Source organism: Enhydra lutris, unplaced genomic scaffold (assembly GCF_002288905.1).
Source record: "Enhydra lutris kenyoni isolate GAN:26980312 unplaced genomic scaffold, ASM228890v2 scaffoldscaffold1, whole genome shotgun sequence".
NCBI lineage: Eukaryota > Metazoa > Chordata > Mammalia > Carnivora > Mustelidae > Enhydra > Enhydra lutris.
The window spans coordinates 38,035,989-38,050,330 of NW_019154085.1; the positions used below are offsets into that span (position 1 = coordinate 38,035,989).

At 43.2% G+C, this 14,342-nt stretch overlaps 1 protein-coding gene across 1 annotated transcript in view; it reads right to left on the reverse strand.

Moving 5' to 3' along the window:
• The window catches only part of LOC111143680 (delta/notch like EGF repeat containing), a 311,777-nt gene that overhangs the window by 12,778 nt on the left and 284,657 nt on the right, over positions 1-14,342 (reverse strand). The window contains exons 10-11 of the mRNA XM_022497511.1: positions 13,707-13,820; positions 3,570-3,701 (exon numbers count right to left, since the gene is read on the reverse strand). Coding sequence (XP_022353219.1) covers positions 3,570-3,701; positions 13,707-13,820 — 246 coding nt within the window. The remainder of the gene's footprint in view (positions 1-3,569; positions 3,702-13,706; positions 13,821-14,342) is intronic.

Sequence of the window (14,342 nt, forward strand, 5' to 3'; positions counted from 1 at the left end):
AGGACTTACAAAATTGACTGAATACATCTGGAAATAGACCCAATAAATGGCTAATGATTGTTACCTTGGGGGAGCGAAGAGGAGGTCTGGAGGAGGTGGAAGATTAATTAATTTTATTTTTAAAGTATCCTAGTTTATACGAAAATGAGAACCAAAGAACCCAATCAATTTGTATGATAAGGACTTTCTGTGTAACATAATCATTTCATGGGTTTCTTCAACCATTATGAAATTCCATGCATTTTGGGGAGGAGAGTCCCAAGATGTCCATGTAGACTCCTTCTGGGCCCCTTCCCTGGGTTCCTAGAGCAGCCTGCGGAAAACCTACAGTGACCCCACCCCGTATCATGACCCCCCCCCCCACTTCCCCCCCACCACCATGGATTATGAGCTCTTAAAGCCAGGGACTGCTTCATTAATCTTTATTTATTTATTTTGCTACATTAGTCTTTACCTCCTGGGCCTAGTGTTCAATATTTGATAGTAGGAGGCCCTTGATTATTGGTTGAATTACAAATCCAGGATGGCCTATTCACCTATTTGTCAACTGCAGAAAACCATTAATTTAATAGTTTAACCATAGATTCAACTCTTCATTGTCCTTTACTGTCCAGCTATTCTTGGTCAGCAAGCTTGACTGCAACTCTAACTGTATAAACCTCACAGCTCCTACACAGACGATACAAAACAGCACTACAGAAATATTTATAGGAATTTTAAGTGTTAGATCTTGACTCTAGGAAGGTAAAATTTTTATTAAAACCCAAAAACAAAATTGTTGTCAGTCCCAAGTTGGTAAGAATGGATGGCGGATCGTGAAAATTTTCCCAGGCTGTTTTGTTACTTTCTAGGACTTGGGGTTTGCATTTGTTTCAGAGTAATGATAAAACACTAGAGCTATTTAAATGATCCTTTTAGATAGTTCTGGATCAATTTTCTGGGTGGTTTTGGTAAATCTTTATGGTCGGCTAGATTTTTGCTCCTTATTACCGATCAGGGAACAGTTTGCCTCTAAAAGGGCAAATTTCTAGGAAACATTCACTATTGAGTTAGTCAATGTGCAGAGGAGACAGCTGTGCTAAAATCTAAAAACTCCAGACACAGGGCAGTGCACAGGCAAAAGCCCTGAAGGCAGGAACAAACCTGACCTGTCCACGGAAGGGAAAACAGGACAATGTTTTGGCTGAAACAGACTAAGCAAGAGAGGGAGGCAGACAATGTGGCCTCTGGAGGAAGAGGACAGACTGATCAGAGGTTACTCTACCACTGTTTTGACAACTCTGGAGGCTTCTGTGCTATGTAGCTACATGGGTTACAGTTCTCCTTCTTCTCTGCGCACATCGGAGCCTTCCCACCGGGATCTATCCACCTGACCCTGTACCACCCAGGCACTCTCCTCTCCTGGTCCTTGGGTCCATCCCCTTTGATTCAGATCCAGTTCTCTAGATGCTGGCCACCAGTTGCGGTTACATGTCATTACACGTCACGGCAGACCTCAGCTGCACATTCTCCATTCTCACACTCAGGTCAAGGGTGGAAGCATCCAACACCCAGACCTAGCAGAGCTTAATCTGTGATGACGTTGATTTTAGCACCTTTGGCCTAATGGAGAGGTGCAATTGAGATCATCAAATGGAAAGTGCTATTCTGGGCAAACAGAGAGCCCTCATGTGGACCAAGATGTGTGATGGGCCCCCTCGCACCTGGCCATTCAGTGTGGCCCACGCCCTGGGCATGCATTATCTAACAAGACAGCTGTCAAAGGTTGGTCCTTCCAAGGTGGAGCTCATGGTATATAAGCCACAGCAAATTGCATTTATTTAGTGCCTACTGCATAGCAGAAGTCTGCACATATTCGCCTCACAGCATCTTCCCATCACCATCTTATAAGTGAGAATGTCAAGGCCCCAAGAAGTACATTTTCTTTGTCCAGGTCACATGAAGGAGCTAGAATTTGAAGCCAACTTTTACCCTTTCAATTATTCCATCTTTGTATATCTTTTGCCTATATCATCATCACTGGAGAAATAAAATTTCAATTTTTTATAATTATGTTGCCTTGCTTAAAAACTTTTTAAGGGCCTCTTGTGTGTTCCCGACTTTTTATCCATACTCTCCTATCCCATTTATTTTCATAATTAAGATTTTTAAAAGTTATAAGTAGGTATTACTCTGCCCCAAGGCACAATCTTTATCATTTCCAACAGCATTGCCAAATTTCAGAATGAAAACTGGTCCCATTTTATGGGTAAACAAACTGTGGCATGGCATAATTCAATGCAGCCACACAATGAGTGTCCTGCCAGGGAAAGAACCACAGTCCTGCTGATCCAAGTCTGGGATGCTTTCTAACAACAGATTTCACCCTACTGGACTTAACATCCTACACCAGCTTGTAGCCATCGGCCTTCGGACCATGGAATCCCTTTCTGTGTCTTTCTTCAACAAGACAGGACTTCCCGCCCATCTTCAGCAAGGCCATTTGGTCCTACAACCACTCTTTCCAGGGGTGCTTAGGAAAGTCAATGACGGGGAGACCAGAAAACAATGACTTTCTTCCCCTCTGAAGCTCTGAGACAAAGAGTAAGCAGGGAGGAGCCCAGAGAGCGTTACTGGTCATACTGGTTTTGGAGAATGTGGCCCTTACCTCAGAACCATACTGGGAAGGAGACAGGCCCAAGTAGGTGCTGCTGGACCACCCACGGGAGGTCATTCTTGAAACACAGAACAGAGGAGGAGAGGCCACAGCAGGCTAGCTCCAGAAGGAGACGGATGGACAGACAAACAGGGCTATGCATATGTTTTTGCCTCCTCCCAAACTCACAGAGCAGAGAGCCATCTCTACCCGAAGAAAAGAGCAGGGGGGCTGAGAGAGGCCAGGAGCGGGACCTTATGGAAGATTCACAGCCCTGACGAATTTCAGTGAAAATTTGGGGTTGAACTTTTCAGTTTCCCAAATAGCTGGAAAACCGAACTCCACAGAGCTCCTCATTTTCCCCTCCATCCTAGAGCAGGTCCATTCATTTAATACATGAAATCTTGATTATGACATTTTCAAACTTCGGTGGGCTTATCTTTAAGAGAGAACTCTTCACTCTCCGCAGCTCGAAACATTTTTCCGATTTCCTTTTACCCTCATCCTCGCTGGACTGTTCTCCAGGCAACGGATGGAACCTAACACGTTTGAAGACGCTTGAAGACATAAATGCAAAGCGAGTTTCTATTCTGTGTGTTTTTGCATGTTTTTAACACAAAGACTCTTTTTTGTGATACGATTCTAATGCTCCTCTGTTCGGCACATTTTTGGCTGTCTTAGGAGCCGTGAACTCTGGATGACATCTGCACATTCCCATCCCAGCAGAAAGGCTGGATTCAGACTCAGGAAGGAGGGGGAAGGGCATAGAGCAACAAGCAAAGGTACTCCTCTGGGACTCGCGGGGGCACGGGTGACTCAGGTTAGCTCTCTGGCTCACCGCCCATCTGTTGTTGACAGGGGCCACCTGTACATGCTCAGCATCCTCTTCTCGTTGAATGAATATTCGAGGTTAAATACGAGCAAAAATACTTACGGATCTCGCAGTTTGCACCCACCCAGCCGTGGGGGCAGTGGCAGGTGTAACCATTGGGCTGGTCCAGGCAGGTGCCGGCGTGATGGCAGGGGTTACTGTCACATTCATTTATGTCAATGTCACACTCGTCACCTACAGAGATAAAGAAACGTGGTGATGACAGCTGCCTGCCCCAGCGACACCATCACCCATCACTGCTCTGGCCAAGTGGCGATCTGAAGCCAGGGTGATGGTCTCTAGCAACGGAGTCCAGTTGGCTGTGTACCTAGAGTGTGGAACTCTCCCCAAAATGCCAGACAAGGGACCTTTTGCTTAAGCAAACTAAAAAAGGAAAAAAAAAAAAAGGCACTCATCAAAAGAATCTCCTTTAGTCAAGTCAAATAGTTAACTGAGGCTGATTCTTATGTCTGAATAAACCTTTTGAGGTTGATGGGAAAAGCGAACTGGGGTTCCTGATTTTTTTTAACTCTATTTTATTTTGAATTTCATCTGCTAAACCTTCTTATTTATTTTTCTGAAACTCCAGAAAGCCAAAGACTCACAATTTGTGATATTTTTTTGTGGCCAAGTGTTTGAGTGTGTGAGCCTGGATATTTGACTATTTTTCTGGATAGTTCTAGGGCACAGCTGTATGCCTAGCCAGAGTCAATTATGAACATTTACTTCATTTTCCAAATGCCTGGCTATGTTTCTGGGAAAGATGGAAATGCAAAGGAAAAGCGTCAGCGCCTCCCCACCCCCCCACGCCGCAAAGAAAAGACAGTTCTGAGATCTAGGGTTAGCCCAGCCCTGACTCAGCTTCCCCTGGGAAATGATGGCTCCAGGGAAGCTCACGTTCACTCCAGCCTGTCTTTCCCCCATGATGAAAAAATGGAGCTCTTGACCCTGTCTAGACCCAACATTCTGGGGCACCCCTGCCCCCATCAGAGAGACTGGTTTAAACTAACAAACTAGACCATAGGCTGATGTCATGGTGGTCCAAACACCAACTTACGGGAAACAGTTTGTTCTCACAAGTTACACAAACAAAGCCACTTTACTGAGTTTAAGCCATACTACCAGTCAATACAAGATGGGTATGTGTCTCGAACCGCAAGGCGTCTCATCAAATGAATGGACCAGGACATTTCAAATTGAGGCAATCTCTCTTAAGAGTTTGAAAAACAAGAGAAAGGAACTTTAAAAATATATCTCTGTTTGCTTAGAGACATGTAAAAAGTGATACTCAAAAAATAAAACAAACCAACCCCCTCCCCAGCACTGCTACAATCCTCGACTAAAGCCAAGGAGCAAAATCAAGTATTTTGTCGGTTTTCAAAGGCAATGCTTCCATGTACGTGTGGAGAGTCACTTCTAGGCTTACTTAATTAGTATTAAAGTACTTTCCTCTCTGCTAGTGGTTTACCTCACATTTATAAAACCACCATATGTCACTCCCAGCCCATTTTAGAGCAGGAATCTCATGCTGATATATTTCGTGTCTGTTTCATTTCACACTTGTTTCTTACCTGGCATCTGACTATTTTATTTTTAACTAAGTGAAATCTGTCGAATAAAACGTTTACTACTTTGAGGCCCTCCTAGGTTGATTGTAATTCAGTAGTGTCTAAGTGAGTGTTTCCCACAATAAATATAGTGATTTACATCAATGGGAGAGACATGAAATTGATTGCCTCTCACTAACCTATTCCGAAGGTTGTCTTGCTATTAATGGGGCGATAGCTTTGAGCGTGAAAGGGCACAGACTAACCAATTACAGCCGGCATTCCGTGGCAGACTGGTTGAGGAGACATATAAACAAGAACGTGCTGAGAAACATGAAAAGGACTAAGTCAAAGTCCTTGGCAAATATATATACACCAGTACTATTTTCCAACCATTTGGGAAGACAAGCTTAATTGAAGTATTTACTAGGCAATGGCTGTCTTGAGCTGGGCATCTGAAAACCGCACTTTCTTCAAGAAGATGCCCTGTTACCTTTGCAGCCCCAGCAGCAGAAACAGCCTGACTTCTCCATGACTCACCTGACTTCACCTCCTGGCAAAACTCAAAAACTCCCCTCTGCTCCGCAAGTCCAATGTCAGCGTCAAACCCTTCTGATCCCCTAAATTCCGGGCAGTCCTTGAGCTAGTCCAGCTCATCTGTTCCTGCTTTGGTCCAGAGCTTTCTGGACCAGTGAGGTAAATGCCCAACCCAGGGTCCAGACTAACCCTAATGCATGTACTGGTTCTTGGATCTCCAAGGTGAGCTAATATAGTTGGGAGAAGTCCGCGGTCTGTAAATTTGTCTCCTCCTAGGCGCCCCCCAACTCCCAGATTGGAAGGATTTGACAGAGATAGAGAATGATGGGGGAAATGGAATGAACTCGTAGGTATGGATGAAATATCTAAAACCTGGGATCCAAAGGGCTGGGGTACCAGAGAGAGTCCCAAGCCTATCCCTGTCTGGATTTCTTCATCACTGTGCTATTAGGGCCACACTGGGGATGGATTAAATGACACCAGCTAATGATATCAACTCCACGCCAGTCTAGGATGCAAACAGCCAGCAGCTACTTCCACAGCACAGGTGCTCTGGCCAACCCCTGGGGAGACGCATGGTGCATGGCATAGGGATATGGACAGGGTGATTCTCGAGGCATATTTTCAACCAAAAGACTCCCAAACATGACCGCTCTTCTCTGCCTTACAGAGATCATGCTTTCTGACATCAGTCTTTTTTTTTTTTTTAAAGATTTTATTTATTTATTTGACAGAGAGATCACAAGCAGGCAGAGAGGCAGGCAGAGAGAGGAAGAAGCAGGCTCCCTGCTGAGCAGAGAGCCCAATGCAGGGCTCGATCCCAGGACTCTGAGATCATGACCTGAGCCGAAGGCAGCGGCTTAACCCACTGAGCCACCCAGGCGCCCCTTTCTGACATCAGTTTTACGCAAGGTATTTGAAGATTCATTATAAACCATGGAGAGTGACTCTGTTGTATGTATATTCATTTGTATGTAAATTCATTTCAAGTTCCCCATAGTATGAGTATTACGTTTTTCTGTGCACCCTACCATTCCACTCAATCAATATGCATTCTGGCTTATTTTAGAAGAGTTCTTGGTGTATTATATCACCTTGCCTTACTCAGAGTTGACTTAATAAATCTTTATGCTTTTGCTGGCTTGAGCCAGATGACTTTTTTGTTGACTCACTTACTTTCTTTTTAATTCGAGTCGGGGAAAAAAATCAATTACTTTTAAATCACTGTTGTGCTTGAGTAACATTTGTAAAGAGAATACATAATGAAATTTCTACTTGACTAAGGCTGGAAATCGGAGTCTGAGCTTTAAATCTTTTACAATTGCTTTTCAATCTACTACTTTCTAAGAAGCAGTGTGCAGAGTAGGCATCAAAATTTGATAGTGTTTATAAAAATGCACACATGTGCTCTTTAATTCTGTATGCTTTACTCAGATCCATTAAAGTGAAAAAAAATTAAAAAGTCACGGCTGTGAGTAAACCCTTCGATTAATACAGCCCACACTGAATGATATCAATGAAAATCATCATAATCAGAATACCGAGAATTAAATATAGAGCTACTGTGTGCCAGGTATGGGAATGGGTACATTAACTATATCTCCTTCCTGCTTCCAGATACTTTATTATTCCAGATTAAATAAATGTTAAAAATTATCTGGAACTTCTTCCGCTGTGATGGAGTGACAGAAAGCTCTCTTGGCCTACCACAGTAAAGCAGATGAAATATATATTTAAAGAAAAACACTTTTAAGACATTAGGCAACAGGCAGTGCACCCAAGAGAGGGAAAACAGAACAGCTGAGTACCGTGATCGTCCTGGCTCCCTGCCTGCAGCCGACCGAGAACACAGTGTTTCCCTGAACCAAGGACAACAGGACTTTGTGGGAGACGAGGTAGCTGCAACGTGTGGGACAGCGTCCCAAAGAAGATAGAACCAGTCAGAAAAAGAGCATCAGAGATGTCCTGCGTCCCCTTGAGTTTGTTGCTGAATCCTGTGTGTGAGTACACTGGAACTCCACAGCCTTGGCAAACACCGTGAAGCATGAGCAGTTCCCCAAGCTCTTAGAGGCCTGTGTTCAAAGTCTCCCAAGTCAGAAAACACATATTTCATTGGTCACCCAGCGCTTCAGTGGAAAAAAGCAGCACCTCAGTCCTAGGGCATCTCTATCCTAGAGGAAAGGCGACCACAGACCTATTCCCCAAAGTAGAAAAACAAACCTTGAAAGGATCACTTAGGCCAGCAAGTAACTTACATACCTGCCGGGCGGGGGGGGGGGGGGAGGGTGGGAAGGCCAGCACTTAAAAAAAAGTAACACAAAAAACCCAAACACTCAATAACTCCCAATGACCGTCCATCCACACAAGGCCTGTTAGCTAGGCAAAGAAAGAGGAATATGTAATCCATAACCGAAAGAAGTATCAGTCCAAAGACACAAATTCAGAAATCATGGATGATGTTGAGTAAACAAGGAATTTGCTCAAAATGTGAAGGAAACCATGAACAAAATGAGGATAGAAATGAAAGATATAGAAAAGAACCGATGGAACATCAAGATATGAAAAATCCAGTATCTGAAATTAAAGACAATGCTGGATGACTTTCACAGCAGACTAGATTCTGCAGAATAAATTAGTAAACTTGACAACAGTAATAGGAGCTAAATACCCTGAGTCTCAGGGGAAAAAAAAATATTTTACACTCAGTATAAACTCAGTGACCTGTTGTACAATTTTAAATAGTCTAACAGATGTAATTAGAGTCCCAGGAAAGGGGAGTAGGACATAAAATAATATTTGGTGGAATAATGGCTAAAAATTTTCCAAATCTGATTAAACTATAAAACCACAGATCCAAGAATTACACCAAATCCCAAGCAGGATAAACACTAACAAAATCACACCAAGGAACATCGTGATTAATTTGTTAAAAGTAAGTAATCAAGGAAAAATCCCAAAAGCAGCCAGAATGAGATTTCTGCTTCCAAAATGGTGAGACGGAAATATTTTTCCTACTCTTCCAACAAGCAAAAACTCTCAACCTTATACAGAAAACAAACATGAGGGGTGCCTGGGTGGCTCAGTGGGTTAAAGCCTCTGCCTTTGGCTCAGGTCATGATCCCAGGGTCCTGGGATAGAGCCCCATCATCGGGCTCACTGCTCAGGGGGGAACCTGCTTCTCCCTCTCCCTCTGCCCAGCACTCTGCCTACTTGTGCTCTCTCTCTATCAAATAAATAAATAAAATCTTTAAAAAAGAAAAGAAAAGAAAACAAACATGAGAAGACTCTGAGAGGTCAGGAAGAGACAGACGGGCAGGGAAACTCGGGATCCACAGAACAACGTGGAGGTGAGCTCCTGAGTTTTCTTCTGGCTTCTTACGTTCCAGACCAGATGTTGGAGAAGCCAGCAACTCAGGAGAGCCCAAAAGTCCATGGGAAAAAAAAACAAAACAAAAAAACAAGGCCCAGCTACAAAACAACTTACAAATACTCCATAGATGAAAGAGAAAATCTCAAGGGACCTAAACAAAATTGAATGAAAATGAAAATATGACATAAAATCTGTGGGACAGAGCCAAATAATATTTTTCTTTAAGATTTTATTTATTTACTTTAGAGAGAGAGAGAGAGAGTGAGAGGGAATCCCAAGCGGGGTCCATGATGAGTGCAGAACCTGAGATGGGGCTCAATCCCAGGACCCTGAGATCATCACCTGAGCCAAAATCAAGAGCCACCCAGGTGCCCCCAACAGCCAAAGAAGTGTTGAAGGGTGAATTTATGGCTCCAAATTATACACATGAGAAATAAGGAAGAGCCTCAAATCAATAATCTAACGTCTCCCCTAAACACCCTAGAAGAAGAGCAAAATAAACCCAAGCTGAAAAAGCCAATCTCATAAGGTAAATGTGCCGTTGGATTGAGTGTCTAATTATGTAACAATGATTGGTCTAATTCACTCCACTTAGTCAATTAGAGGGCTTTTGAGTACTTAATAGTGGAACAAGAGTAAGTTTTGCGAACTCTCAGGTAAAATAAAAGTATTTGGTGCCAAGATAGCAATTCAAAGAGGACAGGCAGCATCGCTCCTTACGTGGTGGAAGGGAGTATTTTATCACCAGACTCTTCCATGCATGTTAATTCTCAGAATACTCTAGGTTCTTCTTAAGAAGAAAGGTTCTATGATCAAAAATATTTGGAAAATAAACAAAGGCAAATAAAATTCCTTACTGTACGACCTCTCAGAGCCTGTAGTTCCCAGACATCCTTTATGAATATCCACATGGTACCATGTCCCAAATTCATTCAGCCACAGATGCTTTTTCCAAGAAGCATCTCATGGGACCAGTGTTCTGTAAAGGATATTAACAGCACTCTCCAAACAACTTTGGGAATGTTCTGTGGTCCTCTGCCGCCAGAACAGTCACCAGGGCTGAAGGGAAATAGACATTTGTTGTTTTCAAAGACCAGTTTAGAGTGAGGTCGGAACCCTCTGATCAGGGTGAGTACCACAGAGAGATGCCTGGGGGCAGGGAGGGGGAGCAGAGGGGACCAGGAGGCAAGGACACTTGTCCTTGTCCTGGAGGGAAGGACACTACTGAGAAGATCCTGACTTGGGTGTTCAGGAACCAGCCAGGGCAAGGCTGGAAATGCTGGATGGGGCCAGACTGCTAGGGTCAGGACAACGACACTAAGGGCTTTGATCTTTTCCTTAAAACAATGAATGCCAATAAGCAACATTTAAGTAGGAAGCAACAGGATTAGAGATCAGTTCATAAGGTCTCCACAGTGTGGGGAGTGCATTAGGGATGAAGGCAAAGGGGTGTGGGGAGACCGGTTAGAGGGGCTGCACTAATGTAGGCAGAAGAGGAAGGCAACCCAGTGCTGGTTCCAGGAAGTGAGAGGATCTAAGAGGTTCTAGGATTCTTTGGTGTTTGGATGCAGATAAGGAAAAAGAGGACGAAAGGACAAAATGAGCCCCTGGTTTCTGCCCAGAAAAACCCAAGATACTGGTAATACCATTTATTGAGCTAGCAAACATGCAAGAAGAAAGGGAGTAGGGGGGACACCTGGGTGGCTTAGTCAGTTGAGTATCCCACTCTTAGTTCCAGCTCAGGCCATGATCTCTGGGTCCTGGGATCAAGCCCCAAGTAGGGCTCTGGGCTCATCAGGGAGTCTGCTTGAGATTTTTTCCCTCTCCCTCTGTCCCTCCTCACCCTCTCTCTTGCTCTCTAAAATAATGAATAAATCTTTTAAAAAATGGAAGGGAGAAGAAAATCTATAGCTCAACGTATCTTAGAGGGATATCTAAGAGCGAATATAGATTAGGAAATTGGAGATTTGGTAAATATTCTGGAGAAAAGATTGCATTTTATCTCCCATAAGATACCAAGATAAATTTCAAATGGATTAAAGATTTGTATGCACAAAAATTAACTCGTATGTTATTAGGAAAATATAGGAGAGTGTTTATAAAATCTTGATGTGTAGGGTCTTTCTAGCATGAAACTACAAGAAAAGAAAGGAAAAGAAAATATCAAGATTTAATTATACAAAAATAAAATATAGGAAAATAAAACATCTTATACATTTAAAAGGCAAATGGCAATAGAAAAATATTTGTAACCTATAGAATATAAAATGTCATATGCTTATTAAAAAGGGCTTTTTCAAATCAAAAATAAAGATTAACATAAGTGTTAGCTAACTGGAATTAAAATAAAAATTTAAAGTAAGGGGTGCGTGGGTGGCTCAGTTGGTTAAAGCCTCTGCCTTCGGCTCAGGTCATGATCCCAGGGTCCTGGGATCGAGCCCCACATTGGGCTCCCTGCTCAGCAGGGAGCCTGCTTCCCCCTCTCACTCTCTGCCTGCCTCTCTGCCTACTTGTGATCTCTGTCTGTCAAATAAATAAATAAAATCTTTTTAAAAAATTTTAAAGTAAAAGAAAGAAAGGAAGGTAGGAAGGTTGGTTAACATAAATGGTAGAAAAGCAAAGAAAGGATATGAATAGGGAGTTTACAAAAGAAGAGACACAAATGACCATGCATATATTTTGAAAGTATACAATCTTATTATGAATCAGAGACCTACAAACGAAAACGCTTAAAGGGCATTTTTGGCCACCAGAATGACAATTCTCAGTATCTGTATGAAGTTAGGAGAATAGATGTCCCTGTATACTCTTGGTAGAAGTGAATTTTGGTACAGTGTTCTTTCACAAGAGCAGTATGGAAATATGTACATATTTTCCTGGACCCTGGGACTCCAGGAAATTAGCTCAAAGAAATAATCAGACAAGTCCACAAAGATGTACATCTGAGAATACTCATAGCAATGTTGTTTCTAATAGAGAAAAGTTCTCAACTCCCCAAAAAGTTAAATGGGCGACGTGTTAGGAAAAAAACCAACATTTTATATAATGAGCTATAGGGCAGCCAGCAAAAATGGTAAAACAGAAGGCTATTTCTTCAGGTGGAACCACATTTATGATATACATGTATTTTTAAGTGAGAAGTAGGTTATAATATAGTAGGATAAATATGATTCTCTTTTATTCAAATATATATGCATATACACTAAATGTTCTATGTCATACACATGGAACTTCAGGAAAATCTCTGGATATATGTATCAAGATATTAATGGCTACCTCCAAGCTGTCGGGTTTCTTCCTATAGCCATATATCTTCTAATCTTCTCTCCAAGCTTTTTATGATTTGTGAGATAAAAATGTCTGAGGAAAAAAAGACCCAGAATGCTTCCCCAATATTATTTTTGCATCCATTGATGAGTATAAATGTCTGTGTGTGTTTATAAACCAGTCAGCAAAACAAAACCATCTGCGAATCATTTTCTGGAATGAGCCCACTTCTCAGTCTCAGGAAAACCCAAAAGGAAAACACAGGATGTGACACAGATAAATAGAAGGAAGATCAGAAGTCGCTTCTCCCACATCTTGACCGCTGGCATCTTCTCCAGAGGCACAAAAGAGGGTCCCCAGGGATGGACCAGGAGCCCGTGCTCTATGAAATCCCCCAGGCTGCCGCTGCTCAGCTGGAGAGAGGGGAGCGCCCCGAGCTGCTCTCCAGGCAGAGCTAACACAGGCTTTCCTGCAGCTGAAGACCCCACCTTGTTCTGTGGGCACTTCATATGTCAACCTTTCCCAACTTGCAAACCAGAGTGACCTGGATGTTTTTGTTGGTTTAGCAACCTCTGGAAACCTAGACTTGTCCTACACTCTCCATTCCGGAACTCTTGGGTTCTGATGGGAAAGCAAAGGATGGAACCTTCTCTACTCCAATGGTTCATAGTTCCTTCTGAGACTGTGAGGAAAATGTGAGCCTCCTCTCAACAGATACCCATACATAGGATGTCTCACTGAAATCCAATTTCAGGGATTCAAGGCCTCCCTGAAGTCCATAGGGTAGGGGGTGATTTAGAAGGATCCCTAGTCTAGAAATGACTCCTCCCACTCAGAGCTCAGCAGCCACCAAGGCTTCTCCAGCACCCAACCCTGTCCCTGCCCTCCCAATCTCCTTCACTCTCGGACCTTTTCTCTCCCTATTCTCCACACCTCAAGCATCTGTACTTCACTAACAATTGACAACACCGTAGCTGAAGTCTGTCCCCCTCACTACCCACCACCACCACAACCTCCCCTTATTGTTCAAAATCCTGCCACTGTTGCATCTTTCAGTAAAAATAAATGCGGTCACCAAACGCAATTTCTAGAAAAGACGCATTCGATCCTTCCTTCCCCCTTTGTCCGTGAACACTTGAACTTTCTCAGCTGTTGGTGTAATGGCTCATTTCTCATGTTTCCCAGCTACGGCTCTGGAAACGTACAGCAATGGCAATGTCAGCAGCCTTCCATGCCAGACGCTGCATTCAGAAGAACCTCATTTAATGACAACACAGCCAATTGTTTTAAAATAAATCTTTGTCCAAGCAATGCCTAGTTGCATTTTGCAACGGTATTCATATTTTGCAATAATGTATGCACGGAGATTTCTCAGTTGGTTTTCGGCTTTTGGGTTTTTTTTGTTGTTGTTGTTGTTTTAACAACTGCCACCTTTAGGATTTGGGGATAGATTTAAAACTCAGTTCCAGGATCACTTGCCTGTAAACCCGGGTGCGCAGACACAGGTGCCATTTAGACCCTCACTGTCACAGGTGCCTCCATTCAGACAGCTGATGTTAGCGCAGGGGTCCTTGTACGACTCACAGTGTATTCCTGCGGAGAGACAGACACACAAGGGGTCACTCATTAAGGGATCTCCAGCCTCCGTGGCCTTTAAAAGAGAAGCATTGGAAGAGCCCAGAACTCCATGAAGGCAGATTCCCAGAGGCACACGTGTATGTGTGCACATGGGTGTGCATGTGTGTGAGCATGCACACCCATGTGCCCACTCTTGACCATCGTGAAGACTCGCCCATGAGGACACAACAAATCCCTTCTCTGCCTTGAGATCCCACTGTCGTCATGCATCTGTACTTTCTGTGACGACCTGTCCCAAAGTCGGGGAAACAGCAAGTTAGAGCCCTGAAAGACAATATTTACCAGAATGTTATATAAGTCTCCAAAAGAAAAAGAAGCCAGACATCCTTTATAAGATATTGATATAATCAATAAGCAGCCCCGTGATGAGGAAGATGTGGAGTCAGATATTGAAATGAGCTCTGGTTCTACTTTGGGGAGCTACAGAGCAGAAAGGGAGCCCTGGGGTCCTTGGACTTTATTCTAAAAGACTAAATC